The sequence below is a fragment of the Scyliorhinus canicula genome, chromosome 1 (genome assembly GCF_902713615.1).
Source record: "Scyliorhinus canicula chromosome 1, sScyCan1.1, whole genome shotgun sequence".
Taxonomy (NCBI): Eukaryota; Metazoa; Chordata; class Chondrichthyes; order Carcharhiniformes; family Scyliorhinidae; genus Scyliorhinus; species Scyliorhinus canicula.
The window spans coordinates 13,495,117-13,519,580 of record NC_052146.1 but is presented as its reverse complement, the minus strand read 5'-3'; the positions used below and the strand labels follow the sequence as shown (position 1 = coordinate 13,519,580).

At 45.3% G+C, this 24,464-nt stretch overlaps 1 protein-coding gene across 1 annotated transcript in view; it reads right to left on the bottom strand.

The window, feature by feature from the left end:
- Window positions 1–5,125: 5,125 nt before the first annotated feature.
- pi4kaa (phosphatidylinositol 4-kinase, catalytic, alpha a) overlaps window positions 5,126–24,464 on the bottom strand; it is a 217,636-nt gene continuing 198,297 nt past the window's right edge. The window contains exons 47-54 of the mRNA XM_038811028.1: window positions 24,284–24,390; window positions 21,590–21,694; window positions 19,897–20,022; window positions 16,118–16,238; window positions 13,937–14,096; window positions 8,779–8,868; window positions 8,383–8,466; window positions 5,126–5,565 (exon numbers count right to left, since the gene is read on the bottom strand). Of these exons, the coding sequence (XP_038666956.1) occupies window positions 5,514–5,565; window positions 8,383–8,466; window positions 8,779–8,868; window positions 13,937–14,096; window positions 16,118–16,238; window positions 19,897–20,022; window positions 21,590–21,694; window positions 24,284–24,390 (845 nt within the window). The 3' untranslated portion in view covers window positions 5,126–5,513. The remainder of the gene's footprint in view (window positions 5,566–8,382; window positions 8,467–8,778; window positions 8,869–13,936; window positions 14,097–16,117; window positions 16,239–19,896; window positions 20,023–21,589; window positions 21,695–24,283; window positions 24,391–24,464) is intronic.

Below are 24,464 nucleotides of genomic sequence, written 5' to 3'. Positions count from 1 at the left end.
ACCCAACTAGGGCGGGGGGGGTGGAATTGGGGGGAATTGATGGGAAATGTCAAGTTGTTTTGGGTGGCATCTGTCACTTGGTTTCAGAGTGTGGTGTGTCTGACCGCAGGTCATCTGTTGGTTTACATGGACTGTGTACTTGCTGTGAACGTTGGAGCACAAGGTAGATTTTGTAACTTGCGTCATCGCTACAAGTCTGTATAAATCTGTTAAAGGTATAGCCTTTACAGGAAGGAGCAGTTAATAAATGTTTTATTCTTTAGTTACAAGTTCATCGGCAATCCTGTGACTGTTTACCCACGTCTCTAAACAAAAATTGAAAGTCAGGATCGAGAGAGCCAGATTCCACTCTGGGATTGGACTCACCCAGTTGTAACGTTAGCTGGGATAAAAATAAGGGTAAAAATTGAGGACCTCCCACCCCCAATAGATTTTTGAGGAGAAGAGTTCCAAAATTCTCCTACTATTTCTATTCAAAGTCCGTATGAAGCAGCGCATAATTAATTCTTTCCTACCCTCTGACTCGGAGCAATCACTCAGCAATCAATCCGCGTGTTTCCCAACCGGAAACCCTGGATGAACAGGGATATCCACTGCTTGCTGAAGTCTCGGTCTGAGGCGTTCAAGTCAGGCGACCCTGACCTATACATGAAAGCCACATATGATCTAAGGAGATCCATCAGAGATGCAAAAAGACAGCGGACCAAGCTCGAGTCCCACGGCTATCTACACAATCCCTGCCGTCTATGGCAAGGTCTGCAAGACATAACGGGCTACAAGATGAAGACATAGCCGGCTCCAACGCACCCCTCCCTGATGAGCTCAACGCATACTTTGAGCAAGAGGTCAGCGAGAGCGAGCCCTCCACCCCAGAAGCCTCGGATGACTTGTTTCTGAGATCACCATTGCAGATGTCAGAGCAGCCTTCTCGAAGGTCAACCCATGGAAAGCCACTGGCCCGGATGGGGCACCCAGACGAGCACTCAGGTCTTGCACGGATCAGCTGGCAGGGGTATTCGCAGACATCTTCAACCTCTCTTTACAACAATCTGAGGTCCCTATTTGCTTTAAGACGGCGACCATCATCCCTGTACCAAAGAAAAGCCAAGCAGCGTGCCTTAAAGACTATCGTCCAGTGGCTCTGGCATCCATCATTACGAAGTGTTTCGAAAGGTTAGTCATGGCACGAATCAACTCCAGCCTCCTGGATTGACTTGATCCACCACAGTTCGCCTACCACTGCGACAGGTCCACAGCAGACGCCATCTCCCTGGCCCTGCACGCAACTCTGGAACACCTAGATAACAAAGACACCTATGACTCCTATTTATTGACTACAGCTCAGCCTTCAACACCATCATTCCTACGACACTCATCTCCAAACTCCGTGGCTTGGGCCTGGGCTCCTCCCTCTGCGACTGGATCCTGAACTTCCTAACCCACAGGCCACAATCAGTAAAGATAGGCAACGACGCCTCCCCCATGATCATCCTCAACACCGGTGCCCCACAAGACTGTGTCCTTAGGCCCCTACTATACTCCTTATACACCTATGACTGGCCAAATTCCATTCCAACTTGATTTTCAAATTTGTCGATGACACCACCGTAGTGGGTCGGATCTCAAACAATGACGAGACAAGAGTACAGGAATGAGATAGAGCACCTGGTGAACTTGTGCGACGATAATTATCTCTCCCTCAATGTCAACAAAACGAAGGAGATTATCATCAACTTCAGGAAGCGCAGTGGAGAACATGCCCCTGTCTATATCAATGGGAATGAAGTACAAAGGGTCGAGAGCTTCAAGTTTTTAGGTGTTCAGATCACCAACAACCTGTCCTGGTCCCCCCATGCCGACACTATAGTTAAGAAAGCCCACCAACTACTCCACTTTCTCAGAAGACTAAGGAAATTTGGCATGTCAGCTACAACCCTCACCAACTTCTACAGATGTACCATAGAAAGCATTCTTTCTGGTTATATCACAGCTTGGTATGGAGCCTGCTCTGCCCAAGACCGCAGGAAACTACAAACGGTCGTGAATGTAGCCCAGTCCATCACGCAAACCACCCTCCCATCTATTTACTGTCTACAATTCCCGCTGCCTCAGAAAGGCAGCCAGCATAATTAAGGACCCCACGCACCCCGGACATACTCTCTTCCACCTCCTTCCGTCAGGAAAAAGATACAAACGTCTGAGGTCTCGTACCAACCGACTCAAGAACAGCTTCTTCCCTACTGCCATCAGACTTTTGAATGGACCTACCCCGTATTAAGTTGATCTTTTCTCTACACCTTGCTATAACTGTAACATTACATTCTGCAGTCTCTCCTTTCTTCCCTGTGTACGGTATGCATTGTTTGTACAGCATGCAAGAAACAATACTTTTCATTGTATACTAATATATGTGACAATAATTAATCAAATCAGCTACTTTTGGTAAATATTAGCACATGCAAAGCTCTCAATAGCATCAGGAAAAACCTGTTCTGGCATATATTAAGTGAACATAAAGCCTTTATGTGCTTCAAGCTTCATTTGGCTGATGGAACCCATGTTGACGTTTTTTCAGAGAACTGAGGTGGATTACATTATTAGAGCAAAGATCATTATTGGGACAATAGGCATTGAAGCAGATCGCAAGGGGAATGCCTCTCATTAGAACTAGACCAGAGAGTAATTATGTCTCCTGGTCCTGTCTGAACAATTATATGAAACCATCACTTCTTTGGGGAGAATCAACGCATTTCTTTACCCTGCAGCTACATTATCAATCGACTGCAAGTGAACAGTCTTAACAAACACAGGCAGTTCACCTCAAGCCCTCTGCTCAGCCCTGCCCCAATCCCATTTCTTTTATATAGGCGCTTACACAATTAAATCAGGCTTGAAACCACAATGTGTCATCGTACTTGATCAAGGGAGGAAAGCAATGGATCCATTTCAAGATCGCCATCTCTTTTTGATGTCGCTTGCCACCCAGAATCAAGACTAAAAACAGTTTTAACAAGGGAGCTGCTATCCTGAAACCAGCAGCAGAACGGGAATGAGGGCTTTTAAAATCCGGGTTTAACTCTTTAGGTTTGAGCACAAATAAATTAAGCAGAGAGAGCTGCAGTTTCAATTGATTTGTAGTGCTTCACTGCGCTGCAGGTACTTAAGCAATGGATGGGAGCAGTTATTCACAACACATCATGGTAGTCCTGTCGGTGACATTATCATAAATGTTAAGAACTGCAAGGGTTAATGAAATGTCAAAATCAATCACTAGAGGGAGCTAGATGTACAAGTGGGTAAGACATTGATGCTAAGCTTTATGGGTGGGAGATTGAGGAGATAGCTAGAGAACAGACTGAAGGAAAGATAGTGTGAGTGAGAGCAGATCATAGTTAATGTAATAGTGTAGAGATTAGTAGATGATGTAGATTATATGTTTATTATCAATTGTGTATTATTTAGAAGTATAGGGGGAATCCAAATTAGTCTTAATAAATCTATAGCTTTGTTCAATTTAAAGCCATTTGTGGTCTTTGTGAACACTACGCCAACCATACTAAAATTAGCAACACAAAGACCCCGACACTATCGAAAGTGTGCCCCTGAGATCTCCTGGCAAAGTAAAATAAAATTTCACTTCTGATGAAAAGTTGCTGATTGGAAATGTTCTACAGGCGGGGACTGATCTGAGCATTTCCAGCATTTTCTTTTTAAAAAAAAATAAATTTAGAGTACCCAATTCATTTTTTCCAATTAAGGGGCAATGTAGCGTGGCCAATCCACCTACCCTGCACATCTTTGGGCCATGGGGCGAAACCCACGCAAACACGGAGAGAATGTGCCAACTCCACACGGACAGTGACCCAGAGCCGGGATCGAACCAGGAACCTCGGCGGCCTGAGGCAGCAGGGCTGACCCACTGCGCCACCGTGCTGCCACTTTTCCAGCATTTTCCTTTTATGTTTCAGATTGCCAGCTTCTACAAGGTTTTGCCTTTCACTGTGAATAGGTTGCCTGAACTATCAGATGCATAGCTGTTTGACAGATACCTGGTCAGTTTTAAATATGGAACCTCCAAGCTCCGCAGGAGCAGCACCCGCAGGTTACACACATCCTGTTCATTGGGTGACCTGCCCCCCCCACCCCTGACACTAAAAAGGTTATTTTCAGCTGACCAACATAGGCATGCTTGGCAAAACAAAATACTGGCAGTTTCCCATCTTTGCACTGGGTATACTTAAAAAAAAACATTAGTGTACCCAATTTTGTTTTCCAATTATGGGCCAATTTAGTGTGTTCAATCCACCTAACCTACACATCTTTGGGTTTGAGGGAGGGTGAAACCCACGCAGACACGTGGAGAATGTACAAACTCCACACAGACAGTGACCCAGAGCCGGGATTGAACCTGGGTCCTGGGCGGGGTGAGGCAGCAGTGATAACCACTGCGCCACCGTGCTGCCCCTGCACTGGGTATACAACATTGCTAGAAAATTCGCAGAGTGGCCATTTTCTCTTTGCAAGCGCCTTCCGGTTCGCCCCACTCCCCTACTCGTTCCCCGTAGCCCTGCGGGATTTTCCTGCTCCGCGATCCAACCCCCTTTGAAGATTACAATCGATTTGTTTTAGGCAGCGTATTCCAGAGCATGGTAGCATGGTGGTTAGCATAAATGCTTCACAGCTCCAGGGTCCCAGGTTCGATTCCCGGCTGGGTCACTGTCTGTGCGGAGTCTGCACTTCCCCCCCCGTGTGTGCGTGGGTTTCCTCCGGGTGCTCCGGTTTCCTCCCACAGTCCAAAGATGTGCAGGTTAGGTGGATTGGCCATGCTAAATTGCCCGTAGTGTCCTAAAAAGTAAGGTTAAGGGGGGGGTTGTTGGGTTACGGGTATAGGGTGGATATGTGGGTTTGAGTAGGGTGATCATTGCTCGGCACAACATCGAGGGCCGAAGGGCCTGTTCTGTGCTGTACTGTTCTATGTTCTATAACTCGCTGAGTAACTAAAATGCTTCTCATCTCCTCTCTGGCTTTTGATCAACTGCTGGAATGTTAAACTGTTTGTAACACCATTTGTTTACTGTTCGCTTCAGAAAAGAGCCATACACTGAAGACAGCATGCAACCACCAAACCAATTCAACTACTTTATTCACATTATAGATTAAACATATCTGTATAGCACATTTACATACACTACAGAAAAATAATATCTCCACATACAACTTTAATATTTCAATTTCGTCATCCCAATATCACAGACAAAACACAAATAGTGCAATTAATGCTTCAACTATGATTTGACACGTATTCTATGTTCTATAATCGCAAAGAGTGATTGAATATCCTTTTTTGTAACAAGTGATTGTTGCGAGGTCCCAAAAGTACAGTTTAAGGTACAGCCGTTAAAGACGGGTAACACAAACTGAGGATAAAAAGTGCAAGAATTATACAGTAGTGATACCAGCATGGACACACTGTCTGGTCTCCTGGAAGCGACGGGGGTGGTTCAAGCTCATCATCAGTACGGGATCTGGTTCTGGTAGTACTGAATCATGTCGTACGTCTTACTCCTGAAAGGTAAACGAGACGGGTTTGATAACATTTCAGTCAATGCACATTTTACCTTCGCTAGAGATCACTTGCATCATTTTCCTTTATCCTGATGCCTCCTCCCAAGACCCTAAAAATTCCAATCTCATAGAATTTACAGTGCAGGAGGCGGCCATTCGGCCCATCGAGTCTGCACCGGCTCTTGGAAAGAGCACCCTACCCAAGGTCAACACCTCCACCCTATCCCCATAACCCAGTAACCCCACCCAACACTAAGGGCAATTTTGGACACTAAGGGCAATTTATCATGGCCAATCCACCTAACCTGCACATCTTTGGACTGTGGGAGGAAATCGGAGCACCCGGAGGAAACCCACGCACACACGGGTAGGATGTGCTCAGCACAGACAGTGACCCAAGCCGGAATCGAACCTGGTACCCTGGAGCTGTGAAGCGATTGTGCTATCCACAATGCTACTGTGCTGCCCTGAATGAGGCCATTCAAAGAACAAAGAAAAGTACAGCACAGCAACAGGCCCTTCGGCCTTCCAAGCCCGTGCCGACAATGCTGCCCGTCTAAACTAAAATCTTCTACACTTCCTGGGTCCATATCCCTCTATTCCCATCCTATTCAAGTATTTGTCAAGATGCCCCATAAACATCACTAGCGTCCCTGCTTCCACCACCTCCTCCGGCAGCGAGTTCTAGGCACCCACTACCCTCTGTAAAAAAACTTGCCTCGTACATCTACTCTAAACCTTGCCCCTCGCACCTTAAACCTATGCCCCCTAGTAATTGACTCCTCTACCCTGGGGAAAAGTCTCTGACTATCCACTCTGTCTATGCTCCTCATAATTTTGTAGACATCTATCAGGTCACCCCTCAACCTCCATCATTCCAGTGAGAACAAACCGAGTTTATTCAACCTCTGCTCAGGGCTAATGTCCTCTATACCAGGCAACATCTTGGTTAATCTCTTCTGCACCCTCTATAAAGCCTCCACATCCTTCTGGTAGTGTGGCGACCAGAATTAAACACTATACTCCAAGTGTGGCTTAACTAAGGTTCTATGCGGAGTAAGGTTCTATACAGCTGCAACAGGACTTGCCAATTTTTATACTCAATGCTCCGGCCAATGAAGGCAAGCATGGCGTATGCCTTCTTGACTACCTTCTCTACCTGTGTTGCCCCTTTCAGTGACCCGTGGACCTGTACACCTAGATCTTTCTGACTGTCAATACCCTTGAGGGTTCTACCATTCACTGTATATTCCCAACCTGCATTAGACCTTCCAAAATGCATTCCCGTACCAGCCTCCCCGGACAGGCGCTGGAATGTGGCGACTAGGGGCTTTTCACAGTAACTTCATTGAAGCCTACTCGTGCCAATAAGCGATTTTAATTTCATTCATTTCATTTTCATTTCATTTCATTTTCATTTGTCGGGATTAAACTCCATCTGCCATCTCTCCGCCCAAGTCTCCAAATGATCTAAATCCTGCTGTATCCTCCGACAGTCCTCATCGCTATCTGCAATTACACAAACCTTTGCGTCGTCCGTAAACTTACTAATCAGGCCAGTTACATTTTCCTCCAAATCATTTATATATACTACGAACAGCAAAGGCCCCAGCACTGATCCCTTCGGAACACCACTAGTCACAGCCCTCCAATCAGAAAAGCACCCTTCCGTTGCTACTCTCTGCCTTCTGTGACCTAGCCAGTTCTGTATCCATCTTGCCAGCTCACCTCTGATCCCATGTGACTTCACCTTTTGTACCAGTCTGCCATGAGGGACCTTGTCAAAGGCCTTACTGAAGTCCATATCGACAACATCCATTGCCCTACCTGCATCAAACATCTTTGTGACCTCCTCAAAAAACTCTATCAAGTTAGTGAGACACAACCTGCCTTTCACAAAACCGTGCTGCCTCTCGCTATTGCATCCACTTGCTTCCAAATGGGATTAGATCCTGTCTCGAATAATTCTCTCCAGTAATTTCCCTTCCACTGATGTAAGGCTCACCGGCCTGTACTTCCTGGTTTATCCTTATTACCCTTCTTAAACAAAGGAACAACATTGGCTATTCTCCAATCCTCCGGGACATCACCTGAAATCAGTGTGGATCCAAAGATTTCTGTCACGGCCTCAGCAATTTTCTCTCTTGCCTCCTTCAGTATTCTGGGGTAGATCTCATCAGGCCCTGGGGACTTATCCACCGTAATTTTTTACAAGACACCCAACACCTCATCTTTTTGGATCTCAATGTGATCCAGGCTATCTACACACCCTTCTCCAGACTCCACATCCACCAATTCCTTCCCTTCGGTGAATACTGATTCAATGTATTCATTTAGTACCTCCCCCATTTCCTCTGGCTCCACACATGGATTCCCTCGCTTGTCCTTCAGTGGGCCCATCCTTTCCCTGACCACCTTCTTGCTTTTTATTCGGCCCATCGAGTCTTCACCGGCCCTTGGAAAAGTACCCTACTTAAGCCCACAACTTCACTGTATCTCCGTAACCCAGTAATCCCACCTAACCATTTTCGGCACTAAGGGGCAACTAAGTATGGCCAATCCACCTAACCTGCACATCTTTGGATTGTGGGAGGAAACCGGAGCTCCCAGTGCAGCTAGGGGTGATTTATTTCACCCTCTCTTATCCTGGCAGAAGGATATGGTATAATCCATGACTAATTGTGAAGGTGTGAGGCCTCGTGCTTCCCTCACAAAGATTGTGGAAGGTCGGGGAGGACAAGCGAACTTGGCCCACACTCAATCTGCACAAGAGAAAGGAGAATCTAGAGAACGGAAACATGGAAATCATCTTTTTACCTGTTGCTCAGGAAGCAGTTCTGAATGACTTTCATGATGAAGTTTGCTGCCTCTCTCTCGCTAACATTTGGGTTGAATCTTTGCCTGAAACCAGAGGAGGAAAAAGCGCAAATTAAAATCTCAAGACTTTCATTCTGGGCATCTGAGCTGCTGCCATCTCAAACTCTGACCAGGTGTTAAATGCGCAATTTAAAAAATAGTGCACGCACATCGACCGTGCAATAGACGGATACATAAATTGAAATGGACTGTGTTCTCTCAGTAACCGTCATAAAATAGGATTAATGTTTTTTTTAAACAAATGTAAGAGAATAAGACACTCAAGTTCCAAAAGCTGATAACTTTTAAAAGGTTTAACCATATCAAACATACACAACCAAGAGCTATTGTTCTTACTTCAGAAGCTTGATAGTCTGTCCTCGGAAACAAGGAAGTCCAGTGTCCAGCATGAGTGTGACAAGTGATACCACTGCATCCATGTAAGGCCTTGAGAGTGAGAACATTGACAGTCACCAGAGGTACAAGTGGTTCACACATAGAGCATCAACAAAATAAACCAAGTGGGAACACAGTCGTGCTTCACAGGCCTTCTTCCTAATTAAATTAGTTTCCTAAACTAAATAGATTTCAGCATTAACTGAATTAGAATATTACAGCGCAGTACAGGCCCATTGGCCCTCGATGTTGCGCTGACCTGTGAAATCATTCTAAAGCCCATCTACATTATTCCATTATCACCCATATGTTTATCCAATGACCATTTAAATGCCCTTAATGTTGGCGAGTTCACTACTGTTGCAGGCAGGGCATTCCACGCGCTTACTACTCTGAGTAAAGAACCTACCTCTGACATCTGTCCTATATCTATCTCCCCTCAATTTAAATCTATGTCCCCTCATGCTAGCCATCACCATCCGAGGAAAAAGGCTCTCACTGTCCACCCTGTCTAATCCTCTGATCATCTTGTATGCCTCAATTAAGTCACCTCTTAACCTTCTTCTCTCTGATGAAAACAACCTCAAGCCCCTCAGCCTTTCCTCATAAGATCTTCCCTCCATACCAGGCAACGTCCTGGTAAATCTCCTCTGCACCCTTTCCAATGCTTCCACATCCTTCCTAAAATGCGGCGACCAAAACTGCAAATGTGGCCACACCAGAGTTTTGTACAGCTGCAACATGACTTCATGGCTCCGAAAATCAATCCCTCTACCAATAAAAGCTAACACACCGTATGCCTTCTTAACAACCCACTCAACCTGGGTGGCAACTTTCAGGGATCTATGTACATGGACACCGAGATCTCTCTGCTCATCCACACTACCAAGAATCTTACCATTAGTCCAGTACTCTGTATTCCTGTTACGCCTTCCAAAATGAATCACCTCGCACTTTTCTGCATTAAACTCCATTTGCCACTTCTCAGCCCAGCTCTGCAGCTTATCTATGTCCCGCTGTAACCTGCAACATCCTTCCGCCCTGTCCACAACTCCACTGACTTTAGTGTCATCTGCAAATTTACTCACCCATCCTTCTACGCCCTCCTCCAGGTCATTTATAAAGATAACATACAGCAGTGGCCCCAAAACAGATCCTCCTTTGCTGAAGTGTCTTCTTAAATATGTAACAGAACTCTCAGCACAGACCATTCACCCCAACTGATCCCTGGTATATACATAGAACATACAGTGCAGAAGGAGGCCATTCGGCCCATCAAGTCCGCACCGACCCACTTAAGCCCTCACTTCCACCCTATCCCCGTAACCCAATAACCCCATCTAACCTTTTTTTGTTCACTAAGGGCAATTTATCATGGCCAATCCACCTAACCGCATGTCTTTGGACTGTGGGAGGAAACCCATGCAGCACGGGGAGAACGTGCAGACTCCGCACAGAGTGACCCAGCGGGGAATCGAACCTGGAACCCTGATGCTGTGAAGCCACAGTGCTATCCACTTGTGCGACCATGCTGCCCATAATGCTACCGTGCTGCCCATATGGTTGGTGTACACAACCATACTCATTGGAGTGGAGAAGAATGAGAGGCAATCTTATTGCAACATAAGATTTTGAGGGGACTTGACAGGGTAGCCGTTGAGATGATGTTTCGCTTGTGGGGACATCTAGAACTCAAGGGGAGCACAGCTTCAAAATAAGGGGTTTCCCATTTAGGATGGAGGCGAGGAGGAATTTCATCTCTCAGAGGGTCACTGTGTTTGGAATTTTCTTCCACAGAGATCCGAGGAGGCTGGAACATCCAATATATTCAGGGCGGCATGGTAGCACAGTGGTTAGCACAGTTGCTTCACAGCGCCAGGGGCCCAGGTTTGATTCCCGGCTGGGTCACTGTGCAGAGTCTGCTCATTCTCCCAGTGTCTGCGTGAGTTTCCTCCGGGTGCTCCGGTCCAAAGATGTGCAACGGTGTTTGTATGTGTGGGGCTTGGTTTCAATTCTAACTGCGATTCTATTGTGCTGAGAGGGGGCTATGGCGTGAAGAGTAAATAAACAATCAGTGCTTGCGTGGCAACTGGTGCCCTGTAAGGTAGAGAGACTTTTATGTTTCGGCTTAGCTAATTTGATTGCAGCTGGAGATAGGCAGTAAGAGAGAAGGCAGTTCTCACAGCCCTGCGAGAAGCAGTTGGTTTTAGAAGGCATGCTCTCTCAGCCTTGCTAGAAGAAAAGCCATACTGTGGGGCAATGGTTAAGAAAACAGATGCCGGAAATCTAAAATCCAGCTAGTTAAGGAAACTAGAGGAATGAAGAGAAGTTTCCAAGAAATTTGAAATTAATGGAACAGTGGAAACTGGGAACCAGAACAGATTACTCTTCAGTAAAGGCAGAGTTGAAAAGGCATTAGATCGTGAGGCCAGAAAGATATCTTCAATAGTGCTTAGATTTGTGAAAAAATACTACAGATTGGGATATGTTATTTGTGCTGAATTGGTGGCTGGATCTCAGAGTTTGTGTAAAGGTCTTTAAAACAAAGGAAATCTGAAGGGAGGGGTGTAAAACCAGAAATCTTGATGGAAGCAGCAGTGGGAAAGTATAATTTAAAAGAAGATTTGAAAGTGTGGCTTTTGAAAGCGGAATTTGAAATCACTTGTGTGGAAGTAGGAATTCTGAAGCGGGATTCAAAGAGGCATGTTGGATCACAGTATAAGAATCAACTGAGGGTCTGTTAAGGAGAAATCCACAGACGTTCACATGGGGTCAGAGAGGAGAGGAGTGCGTCTAATTACAGTCATCTGTGTGCTAAAAAGGGGCTTTGCGTATCAATGAACCATTGTAATTGATGATGTGCTTCGTAATCGTTGTTAATCTTAGAAGGTGTGTGTAATTGTGAAACGAAGGGGGGGGGGGTAAATGAGTATTGTATCATAATCTAGTTTTCTAATGTTTAATAATTTATTTTCTTGCTGTTAGAACTAATTAGCGGTCCTGTGACTCTGTTCCTACACATTTTATTTAAAAAAGCAAAAGGTACGGTCTTTTGAGCCAGGATTCCATTCTGGGATCTTCCCCATCCATTTATAACACTAACTGGGAGAGCGTAACACTTATCTGCATATCCTATTCCATTCTCCCTCATGTATTTCACATTAGAGGCACCGATACTATTTACCTCAACTATTACACTGTGGCAGCGAGAATTCCACATTCCTAACACACTCCGGATAAAGATACTTCTTCCCATTTCCTACTTGGACTGATCGGTGACCATCTCTTAATTATGGCCCCTACTTGTGGACTCTTCCCCCAAGTGGAAATATTGCTACTTCGACCCTATTGTGAAAACCCCTGTTGGGCACAGGTCCATGGGGGTCTGGATAGGCTCCTCATTCAGTGAGGTGGTCACCCCAAGGGGCCAGTTTGGCCCATCAGGAGCCCGGGGCAACAAAGGTGAATGATATCACCTTCACCAACTCCTCAGCAGAGACCGCCGTATCGGAGTGCAGTGTACTGCTTCTAACCGGTACAGCTCAGCTGTGCCGTGCCCAAACATGCTGTGCTATCAGGGAAACACCTAGAAATCTGAGGAGGATGATACATTTCAGTTTGAAACCGCAAAGATATATATACCAAGGCATTCACATGTTCGAACAGGAACATTTCCTAATGTAGAAAAGAGATGTTTAATTCACACCCATTAAATGTGCGAATCACGCAACACCACGGGGCAGAGTCTGTGTCAGTAGAATCAGAACCTTACCGTAGAGAGGAAAGCTCCTCAACCCCTTGCGCCTGTACCCTCTCATTGAAAGCAGCGTTCAATCCATTCTGCTGCCCTTTGCCTGTGCCCGTTACATTTATTTATCTTTCAAATATTTACCCACTTTCTTTTCCAAATGCTACTCTGAATTCAACTTCTACCAATGCTTCTGGTGGGACAGGAAAAATAATTCTCCTAACTGTTCTGCCGATTCTCAACTTTATGTTCTCTAGTTATCAACTCACTAACTGAATTGGCAGCTTGCGGAGTGTGACGAAGGCAGGATTTTTAGATAAATTGGATTACAAACATTTGGCAATTTAAAGGTTAAAAGCCTGGGGTTAGTGGGTTTGACTGCAGTGGCCACGTTTTTAAAAGAATCTAGTTGTGCAAGAGCAGAAAGCTTTTAGAAGCCAGAGGTGAAATTGATCAGAGTAAAAACCGCCTGGGCTAATGTAATGTTGTTTGACGAGGGGGGAGTCCCTGGGGAGTTAATGTGTTTTTAGCCTGAGGGGATGATTTCATTGCTGGGTGGAGATAAGGCATTCAGACGTTTTGACCACAAGTCTTTTGCTCTCACAGTAGGCTAGTTCAAAAAAGGGGGAATAGTATTTAAAGCAGAGGACAAGGGGAAGAAAGCTTAAAAAAAACAGTTGAACAGATTTTTGGAAGATATCCAGTCAGAGTCTGCAGGGGTTCTAACAGGAGTCAAATCTGATCTGGAAAACAATTATTACAGCCGTACAAAATAAACTAAAATATTGGGGGTTTCGGTCCAGTATCCTTGCCACTGTTGGGATGTGGTCTGGGATCGTCATAAAGAGACATTCAAAGCAGCTTCTGTCTGGATATCTGCATCAGCAACAAAGGTCAACCCTCCTTCCAATCCTATTAAACACAAGCTGATCTTGCCTATCTGCAGTGCAGTGCACAAGAACAGCTAATGCATTCAGAATGCAGGGGATTTTTCTTTTGTAAACATTGCCAACCATTTAAATTGAACCATGATTATCGAAAATCAAAGTCTACTTACAGAATTTTAAAAAATTAATTGAAGGAATGTGGGTGTCGTTGGTTAGGCCAACATTTATTGCCCATCCCTGATTGCCCTCGAGAAGGTGGTGGTGAGCTGCCTTCTTGAACCGCTGCAGCCCATGCGGCGCAGAGACCCCCATAATGCTGTGAGGGAGGGAGTTCCAGGATTTAGACAACAGTGACAGCGAAGGAACAGCCACTGTGTTCCCAAGTCAGGATGGTGCATGCCTTGGAGGGGAACTTCCTGGCGATGGTGTTCCCATGTGTCTGGGGTAAACCAGGCAACATTAAGTTGTTGTGTAGGCTTCTTACCTGACTGCTAAGTATCCCTTAACGCACATCTCCATGAACCATTTGAAGGGCGTGGCCTCCATCTTCCCTCCCATTATCATCACCATCTCATCAGTTAGCTTAATATCAGGCTCCCAGCCAAGATTGCCACCGGGAGAGCTTTCAAACATGAAACCGAAATCTGCAAAAACGAGCACGGAATAATTAAAGCAAGTCATCAGGTTTCTCGCCACGGTAAACATCAGTTAATAAGTGCCAATTTATTTTTGGCTACCGAAGTGTCTGAGGAATGTTGAAATCGGTTATTGTTAAGGACGCTCCAAATCATGTTAAATCCACAAATGCTCAGTTGCTGTTTATCTGCTGTAAGCTGTACACTCTTAGCCTATAGTGGCCTCCTCCCTACAGCGCATTGCGTGCAGCTAAAACAATGCATTTTACTGAGGTTGTCCAGCTAGTTCTTCCCTTGTGTCGGACCAGATTATAACGTTTGCCACAGGTTATATGTACATCCTTTACATGGGTACTGCAGGATAAATACTGAGTGACATTACAGTCTGCTATCAGCCTTAGCTCAGCAGTAACACACTGTAATCCTCAATCAGTAGACTTGAGCACGTAGGCCAGGACCTGCATACCTGTGCAGCACTGAAGGACTGCTACATTGTCAGGTGACGTATTAAATGGAGGTGGCTGTCTGTCCTCTCAAATGGGTGTAAAACCTTGCATGCCATTATTTCAATGAAGATCAGAGTAACTCTCCACAGTATCCTGGCCAATATTTAGCCTTCAACTAACATCACCAGCACTTTATTAACTCATGGTTGTTTGTGGGAGCTCGCTGTGCATTTTCTACATTACAATGGCAATGACACTTCAAAAAGTACTTAACAGGCTTTAAAGTGCCTACGGACATCTTGGGGAGCAAAAGATGCTACATAAATGGGCACTATGGGCGCTCTATATGGGTGGCATGATGGCAGAGTGATGTTAGCCATCACTAACATCACAGCTAGCCTCACAGCGCCAGGGACCCGGGTTAAAGTCCGATCTTGAGTGTGGAGTTTGCGCTCCCTTGCCACGTCTGCGTGGGTTTCCTCCAGGTGCTCCGGTTTCCTGCCACCGTCCAAAGATGTGCAGGTTAGGTGGGATTACGGGAATAGGGCAGGGAGTGAGTCTAGGTAAAGGTGCTCTTTCAGAGGGTCGGTGCATTCTCGATGGGCTGAATGGCCTCCTTCTGCACAGTTGGAATTTTATGGTTCTAACTGAAGGTTTATTTTTACTCTCTGGTGAAAATCCCAGTGATAGATTTGCTCTTTAGATGTCACTAATGAGCCAAGTGCCCTGGGATAGTGAACTTTCTCGGCTCGGTGGCCAGATTACTGACTGTGGGACAGACTCGGTTTCACCATGTCGCTTTGCTACCCGAAAGGACCCACATCATCATGCATCACTACGCCTTCTCTACCCTCCCATTAGAAAACAGCCATTCGGCAATTGTCAACCATCGCCTGGCAGGGTGCAGCCACTGGACTTTCAGCATGTTCCCCACCAATATAAACAGTGGTTGCACCAGCTGCAGGAGTAGATCTTCAGCAGTAACTGCCTGCTTCTCTGCAACTCAATTCTGGTTGTGGGCAGGAATAAGGGAAAATGCTCCATTCTTACGTTCTGCACTTGTGTTCTTAAAATGCAACCCCATCTCAACCCAAAAACAAACAATAAACTGAGGTGAACCAGTGACAAACTCAAAATCATCGATGTGGTCTTCTTGTCACACGATGCCCATTCTTAAGAGAACCGAGTTGTGCTTTTGCACAGACTAGTCACAGGGATCTTCTACTATTTGCTTCTTTTTCACCCCCAGTCGCTAGAGGGCATTGGTTATGGCTTGCGTCCACGAGTATCAATGGTTTCTTTCTCTCCAGGGAATTAGCATCTGCTTTTATGTTTAATTTTAGATTTTTTATCAGCGACAAAATGGGCGGAAATTGGCTTAAAAGGGGAGAGCATGCAAGGAGACTGCAGACTGGAAATGGAATGTGGTGGATGTGGAAATACGCTCCACAGCACCAAGGGAAGCAAATGGGAAACAAAGCCGGCTTTAGTGATTTGGCAGGAGCGCACGGGGAAAAAAAATCAAGCGCCTCATCTTTTGATGCTGAAGAGGTTTTGAGCAGTTCTCGAAGGATGAGCACTGACCTATGTGGATGAGATGACCTTTCCTGTCCAGCATGATGTTCCCGTTGTGCCGGTCTTTGATTTGCAGCAAGAAGAGAAGGAGACTGTATGCTGCCATGCTGCGGATAAAATTATACCGGGCCTTCAAGAAAGACAGAAAATGTTCACTGTAAAATAGGTGATCAATCAACAGATGCCAAAGACAGCATTGGTTTATTAGCAAAGCTAGCCTAGCTTTCCTATAAAAATTTACGTTGGTCGTGGGTCTGATAAAATAATTTCTCCTTAACTTATCACAGTCACGGAGCAGGGATTTTCATAGTAACTTCATTGTAGTGTTAATGTAAGAGTACTTGTGACAATAAAGATTATTATCATTATTAAGCTTGGCGTGTCAAGATCGAAATTCTTATGAGAACAGAGATGTGCACTTTCGGCTTTTGCACAGGGGGTGAATGTCAGCAGTTCCAAAGCCTCATAATTACAGTACAAAGTTAGTCCCCCTCCAGCATTATAATCGAGTGTCAATTTTCATCGACTTGCGTTGCTCCACAGAGTTTTGAAAGAGCAGAATGGGACCAACTAATTACACCAGAGGTAAACTTATATTGAGTGTACCCTGGGGCTTTCCAAGTATAGCTACATCCATTTTCCACACCTGGCAGATAAATTAATTCTGCTGACTTCAAATACTATGAACATCCTTGCTAAACCAGGATTTTCTTCTATGTGTTTAGTTATCAAAATATGCATTAAATTAGATATATCTGAAATGAAAATCGCTTATTGTCACGAGTAGGCTTCAATGAAGTTACTGTGAAAAGCCCCTATCAATTAAATCTCTCTCTCTTCCTTCCCTCCAATTCATTTTGGAATCTCTTAATTTTTCAATGCAGGTGACACTGTTAACTGTTTGTTCATGCGATGTGGGTGTCACTGGATAGGTCAGCATTTATTGGCTATCCCTGATGGGCCCTCGTGAAGGTGGTGGTGAGCTGCCTTCTTGGATCACTGCAGTACATGTGGTGTAGGTACATCCGCAGTGCTGTTACGAATTCCCGGCTTGGGTCACTGTCTGTGCGGAGTCTGCACGTTCTCCCAGTGTCTGTGGGGGTTTCCTCCGGCTGCTCCGGTTTCCTCCCACAAGTCCCAAAAGACGTGCTTGTTAAGATGATTTGGACATTCTGAATTCTCCCTCTGTGTACCCGAACAGGCGCTGGAATGTGGCGACTGGGGGATTTTCACAGTAACTTCACTGCAGTGTTAATGTAACCCTATGCGTGGCACTAATAAAGATTATAATTACTGATAAAGATTATTATTAAAGGCATTTCCTGATTTTGGCCCAGCAATAGTGAAGTAACGGCGATATATTTCCAAGTCAGGATGGTGTGCGACTTGGGGGAAACATGCAGGGGGGTTCCCATGTATCTGCTGCCTTTGTCCTTCCAAGTGGTAGAGATCAGAGGGTTTGGAAGGTGCTGCCCAAGGAGCTTTGACAAGTTGCAGTGGTGTATCTTGTAGATGGTGTGGTGAGCCACGTATGGCTATTGTATATACTCACTGTTGTTCTATTATTACTATTGTCATCGACAGCTACTAATGTATATGCTTACTGTTGTTGCTGTTACTGTTGCTGTTGAATTGTTGTGTTGATGCTGCTGTTGGCTCCGCCCCTCTGAGGAAGTATATAACCGGCCGATCTGAGATAGGCTCTCAGTGCGGGAGAAGCTACAGGTTGGCACACATCTAGTTGATTAAAGCCACTGCTCTTTGGTACAAACTGTCTCGACTGAATTGATGGGCATCAGATGGTACACCCTGCTGCCACAGTGTCAATGGTGGATGGATTGAATATTTAAGATGGTGTATGGGGTGCCAATCAAGTGGATGTCCTGGATGATGTCAAGTTTCTTCAGTGTTGTTGGAGCTGCATTCATCCAGGCAAGTGGAGAGGATTCCATCACACTCCCGACTTGTGCATCATAGATAGTGGACAGGCATATGGGGGAGTCAGGAGGTAACTGATGAGCCACAAAATGCCCAGTCTCTGATCTGTTCTTGTGGCAGCTGTATTTGTATGGCTGGTCCAGTTCTGTTTCTGGTCTATGGTAATGCCCAGGATGTTGATAGTGAGGAATGCTTCGGCCTTTATTGCAAGGGGATTAGAATAAGTCTTGCAATAATTGTGTAGGGTTTTGGTGAGACCTCATTTGGAGTACTGTGTGCAGTTTGATCGCCACATTTAAGAAAAGATCTACTTGAGTTTGGGGAGGTCTTGTGGCACAGTGGATAGTGCTCCTACCTACAAGCTCCAGGTGCGGGTCATATCCCAGGACTTGATGGCCAAGGAAGGTGTGTATCAAGCTGCAAAATCCTACCTGCATGCAATGGCAGGTGGGAAAAGCAAGAAGGACTCCTGGTCATCCTTGCTTGATGCGGAGTGGTACCCCTCAACCTATGAGCCCTCTGGTGACAGGCTAGCAATCTTTTCCAGGCAAAACTCACTATTTAGGGAGAGAGACAAATCTGCCTTTGTGCACCATTAGGTTTGGGGAGAGAGAGAGAGAGAGAGAGAGAAATATACTTGCGTTTTAAGTGGCACAGCAAACGCCACCAAATTGTTCTCTGGGATGTGGGGGGGGGGGGTTGCCCTATGATAAAAGGCAGATTGGGTCTATTTTCTCTGGAATTCAGGAAAATTAAGTCGATTTTATTGAAATGTACAAGGTTTTGATGTTGCTGGTTGGACAGATGCCGAGACATTATTCCCTTCTCAGGATAAGGCGGCGATAAATTACTTCACTTAAATGGTTATGAATATTTGGAATGGAAGGTTGTGGATGCTCCTTGTTGAATGTATTCACGGGTGGGATAGGCAGAGTTTAGCTGTCTCCCAAAATCAGCCATAACTGTGCTGAATGGCAGTTCAGGCTCGACAGGCAGCATGATCTACCACTGTTCAGCGATGGTCAGGGTGCTGAATGTCATGGGCAAATGATTAAATTCTCTTGTTGGCGAAGGCCATTTCCTGGCATTTCTGTGGTGGGAATACTATTTGCCATTTATCAATCCAAGCCAGAATGCTGTCCAGGACGTGCTCTGTGGGGCAGTGGACTGCTTCAGTGTCTGTTCAGTGTCTGAGGAGTGTCTGTTCAGTGTCTGAGGAGTATCTGTTCAGTGTCTGAGGAGTATCTGTTCAGTGTCTGTTCAGTGTCTGTGCATTATAAGTGAATATCCTCACTTCTGGCCTTATGACCGTGGGAAGGTAATTGACGAAACAACTGAAGATGGTAGGGCAATCCCAAGTTATATGATATCCTTTACACACTGACAATGAAGATAATCACCAATGTTGCCAATTCCTGCCATTCTAATAGCCCTGGGTCAAATAGCCGTGGTCACATTAACACAAAACTTACAGACATCGGCCATTTGGTTCAATAGGACCATGCCTGTGTTTGTGCTCCACACGAGCCCCCCCCCCCCCCCCACCCTAGTTCATCTAACATCAGCATTGCGGTTGCAAGTTTCACCGTCTCACCATTCTCTGGGGAAAGAAGTTTTTTTTCCCGAATTCCCTATTGGATTTATTAATCAATATCTTGTATCTAGGTTGGACTCTGTACATCCATCCTGTTGAACCCGCTCAGAGGTTTACAGAACTCAGTTACGTCACCTCCTCAGCCGTCTTTTTTTTTTGTTACAAGAGGAAAGAACATTTGTTACTTTGCAGCAATCAACCGTGACAGTTTCCTCTTCCCCGTTTCCAGCCAGTTATAGCGATGCCAGGGTGTTACCTTCTGGAATGCTAGAGTTGATTCATCTCCATACTGGTTCCTGAAGTAATCGTACATTCCAAAGTCCGTCTGCCGGCCCAGCTGATCACGTGACTTGCAGTCGGGAATGCATTCGATAACTCCACACTGAAAAAGATTTAAACTGCTGTCACACTTCAAATCTGCTGACAATTAACATCCATCTGAGAACTCCATTCCTGTACGATCATTAACATTACATTGTGGGCAGCACGGTAGCATTGTGGATAGCACAATCGCTTCACAGCTCCAGGGTCCCAGGTTCGATTCCGGCTTGGGTCACTGTCTGTGTGGAGTCTGCACATCCTCCCCGTGTGTGCGTGGGTTTCCTCCGGGTGCTCCGGTTTCCTCCCACAGTCCAAAGATGTGCAGGTTAGGTGGATTGGCCATGATAAATTGCCCTTGGTGTCCAAAATTGCCCTTAGTGTTGGGTGGGGTTACTGGGTTATGGGGATAGGGTGGAGGTGTTGACCTTGGGTAGGGTGCTCTTTCCAAGAGCCGGTGCAGACTCGATGGGCTGAATGGCCTCCTTCTGCACTGTAAATTCTATATGTAAATTACACCAAGTCAGCTGATGGTAACCCGTCGGTCAACACCTCATCTTCCAATTAGGCATGTCAGAGCCTTCTGGACTCAACAACGCGTTCAACAACTTTAGACTGTGAACGTTCCCCTCCATACTGATCCCTTTTTGTTTCTTCTCTCCCCCCCCCCCCACCGTGTTTGTTCTAATGCAAATACCACCCCCTCCCACCCCCAAATCCGTCACTTGCTCTTCAGTATTGCTTTCACTGAACACTGCCCCTTTGTTCTCTTAACACATTCTGCTATCTTACCTTTACGCCACTATCGGCACTTCTTTAGCTCTTAATGACACCATTGTCTTGTGTCCATGTCACCTTTACCAATCTCTCCTGAACTTTGCCCTATCCCTGACTTTCTATCTTCCCCCCCCCCCCCCCCCCCCCCAAAAAACACCAATTACATAACCCATTACATTTCTATCCCTCGTCACTACTGAGGTGGACTCGAAACGTTAACTCTGTTTCTCTCTCCACAGATGCTGGCCGACCTGCTGGGTTTATCCAGCATTTTCTGCTATTATAATAAATACCGTAGGGTTAGGTTTTGCAAATGCCGGTCTCGTACACCTCCCTGATAGATCGGGGAGCAAGCAACAGACATGTGCCAGGCATGATTTTACACTCACCGATTTCACGACTGCCCATTATTATGGCACACTGGCAAACATCAGCCCCGAGGACCACTTTTACTGTGGAACACGCGGTACATTGATGCAAGTAAATTGTTGAAAAGGAAGTATGCCCGCAGGAAAAAAAAACTAAAGTGACTTTTAGCGAAGGTCCTAACAGAGGAGAATTCTCAATTTGCTGAAATTTAGCCTAAATTTAAGAAATCACCGTATCCCCACGAGGTACAATTGCCTCTTGATTTTATGCCCCATCAAATCTACGATTACGCACTTCCGAGACATGCCAATGTTTCAAGGTTAGCCCTTCAAACAGCAACAGCAGAGCTGCCCTGCCGTTTTGAACTTTGATTCATGTAACTGGGTTATTGAATAACCGCAGTGAAGGTGGTTACGGAGTAAGTTTACTGAATAAGCACAAGTAACAGTAACATTTTCAATCTCACTCTATCATGTAGGACATACCCCTGGGGATGTAGCCACCACTCTGTATGGAAAGACAAAAAGATCCAATCCAACAAGCTGAATAATGTTCTTGAAAAGACCAATAATCTGCAACGCCAACATGTCCTGTGGACACACACACACACAGTGAGCACATTTTGAAAGCCAGTCACCACCAAAAATGAAAGTGTTAGAAACTAACCCAACAAAAGCATTTCAGGTAAAACATCAAATTGCTACGATTGTGCATAATGAAAGTTCAATCTACCTTTTTTCTAGAGAAAGTTAATATTGGAACATAAATTTTTTTTTAAAAATCTACAGTTTCGAAAAAAATTCTGACACTAGACTTAGTTTGTGACTCTGTATCCTTACCTGTTGAAACGGATTGTGTGTTGCGGGTTTAGAATCATAGAATAACTACAGTGCAGGAGGCAGCCATTCGGCCCATCAGGTCTGCACCGACCCACCAAAACAGCACCTGGCCTAAGCCCACGGCCCCAGCCTAACCTTTTGGGCCTCCTTCACCTTGGGTCGCAAGATTGAAATCGGGCTTGTTCACTCACCACCATTTAATCCACCTGAATATTTCACAATGAGTTGTAGAACATGCTAATAGAAAATATATTAATAGAACGATCAACAACTTCAAGTCATGGATACAAGAGATATATTGGGACGCAGAGGGAGCGCACGGCTCTCACAGTCAATACTGTGAGCAATCAGCACACACCTCACTTCACTTGCCCTTGTTCTGTGTGCGAATCACTTCAGTCATACTGGTTGGTGAAAAAAACTACGGAAAATAGCATAATGTGGTAACTCTGCGCGCGGACAACGATCAACAAAATATCTCGTGGGCAGCGCTCACGACCCAGACCTGGGATGTAGGTTGCTCACCACTGCTCCAATGGCTGATCAGATCCAAAATCTGTTTGAGGCAGGAGGGGAAACTCTTGACTACAAATTGGCGAGTTTAAGGGCCATTTTCTAAAGAATAACAAGTGACCAAAACCTGGATTTCTCTTGTGCCTTATTGCATACTCAGGATGTGCAAAAGGTCCTTCATTTAATTACTTTGAATGACATAGGAACATGGGAATTAGGAGAAGTAAGCAGTTCAGCCCTTCCAGCCTGCTCCGCCATTCAATCAGATTATGGCTGATCGCTTCCTGGTCTCAAATCCACCTCCCCACTTGTTGCCCATTTCCCTTTACCCGTTTTTTTTTCATCAGAAATATTTCTAACTCCTTCTTGAAACCATTTAATGACTCAACAAGTTCCAAAAATTCACCACCCTCTGCGAGAAGTAGTTCCTCCTCATCTCAGTTTTAAATCTACCGCCTCCAAACCTATATCCGTGACCTCTCGTTCTAGATTGCCCCACAAGGGGGAAAGGTTGGCCTGTGCTTACTTTATCAATCCCTTTTAGCACTTTATACACCTCAATCAGATCCCCTTTCATCCTTCTGAACTCTAGTGAGTATAAGCCCAAACGGTTTAATCTCTCCTCATGCATCAACCCTTTCACCCCCGGAACCAATCTGGTGAACCTCCTCTGAACAGCCTCCAATGCCACCACATCCTTCCTCAAATAAAGAGACCAAAACTGGACACAATATTCCAGATGTGGTCGCACCAACACCCTGTGCAATTGCAACAATACTGCTCTACTTTTATACTCCAGTCTTTTTGCAATAATCGCTAACATTTCATTTGCTTTCTTAATTACAGGTTGTATCTCCATGCTGACCTTCTGCGATTCATGAACAAAGACACCCACATCCCTCAGCCCAGACCATCTTGAATCTACTTTCCATTTAGATAATAATTTGCCTTTCTATTTTTTCGGCCAACATGGCTGACCTTGCACTTATCTACCTTCAACTTCATCTGCCAGATTTTGGCGCCCAATCTCCTAGCCTATCTATATCAGTCTGTAAAATCTTCATCTCCTCTTCACTGTCTGCTTTCCCACCTATTTTACTATCATCCGCACATTTTGCCTAAAGATCATTTCTATAGACTGTGAACAGTTGAGGTCCGAGGACTGACCCCTGCAGCACCCCGCTAGTTACTGTTCGCCAGCCAGAGAAGGACCCATTTATCCAAACCCTCTGCCTTCTGTCAGTCAGCCAATCCTCAATCCAATCTAGCACTCTACCCCCAATCCCTTGCCGCCTCACATTCTGGATCATCTCTATTTCAAAATACTCAGCCTCGCTTTCAAATCCGCCCATGGCCACACCCCTCTGTCGCCATAACCTCCGCTATCCACACAACCCTCTGAGATCTCTGCATCTCTAAAATTTCATGCTCAGCCGGCAACACAATTTTAATTGCTGCACCGTTGGCGGCTATGTCTTTAGCTGCCTGGGCCTTATGCTCTGGAATTCTCTCTCTAAACCTTTCTGCCTCTTGACCTCTCCTTTAAGACACTGCTTAAGACCTGCGCTTTGATCAGGTCTTTTGGCCATTTGCTCCAACGTCTCCTCATTGGGCTCGCTTTTAAATTTAAAATTGTGTCTGGTAACCGATGAGGCACTTTGGAATGTCTATAGTTCTCGTTGAGTATTGTTTTTACTCTAAAGTCAGCAGATTCTCACCCGATGTTGACTAGTTCTCGTTTTAGTTACTTCAGGCTTCTTCACGCTATTATAATTTGTATGCCGCAGTATGACTATAATAAATTAAAAGAAGGGTGAATGGGTTTACCTGTCTGCAGTCATCGCCAACCTTAAAGATGGCAGCTTGCCAGCAAATGGTTTCAGAATCATCTTTCTCTGTACTGTCGTCAGGGCAGCCAGAACAGGAACGAAGACCTGGAAATTATATTCATTATTCCTCATTGTATTAGCATGTTGCTTCAATGTTTAAGCCTGCCTAATGGGTTTTG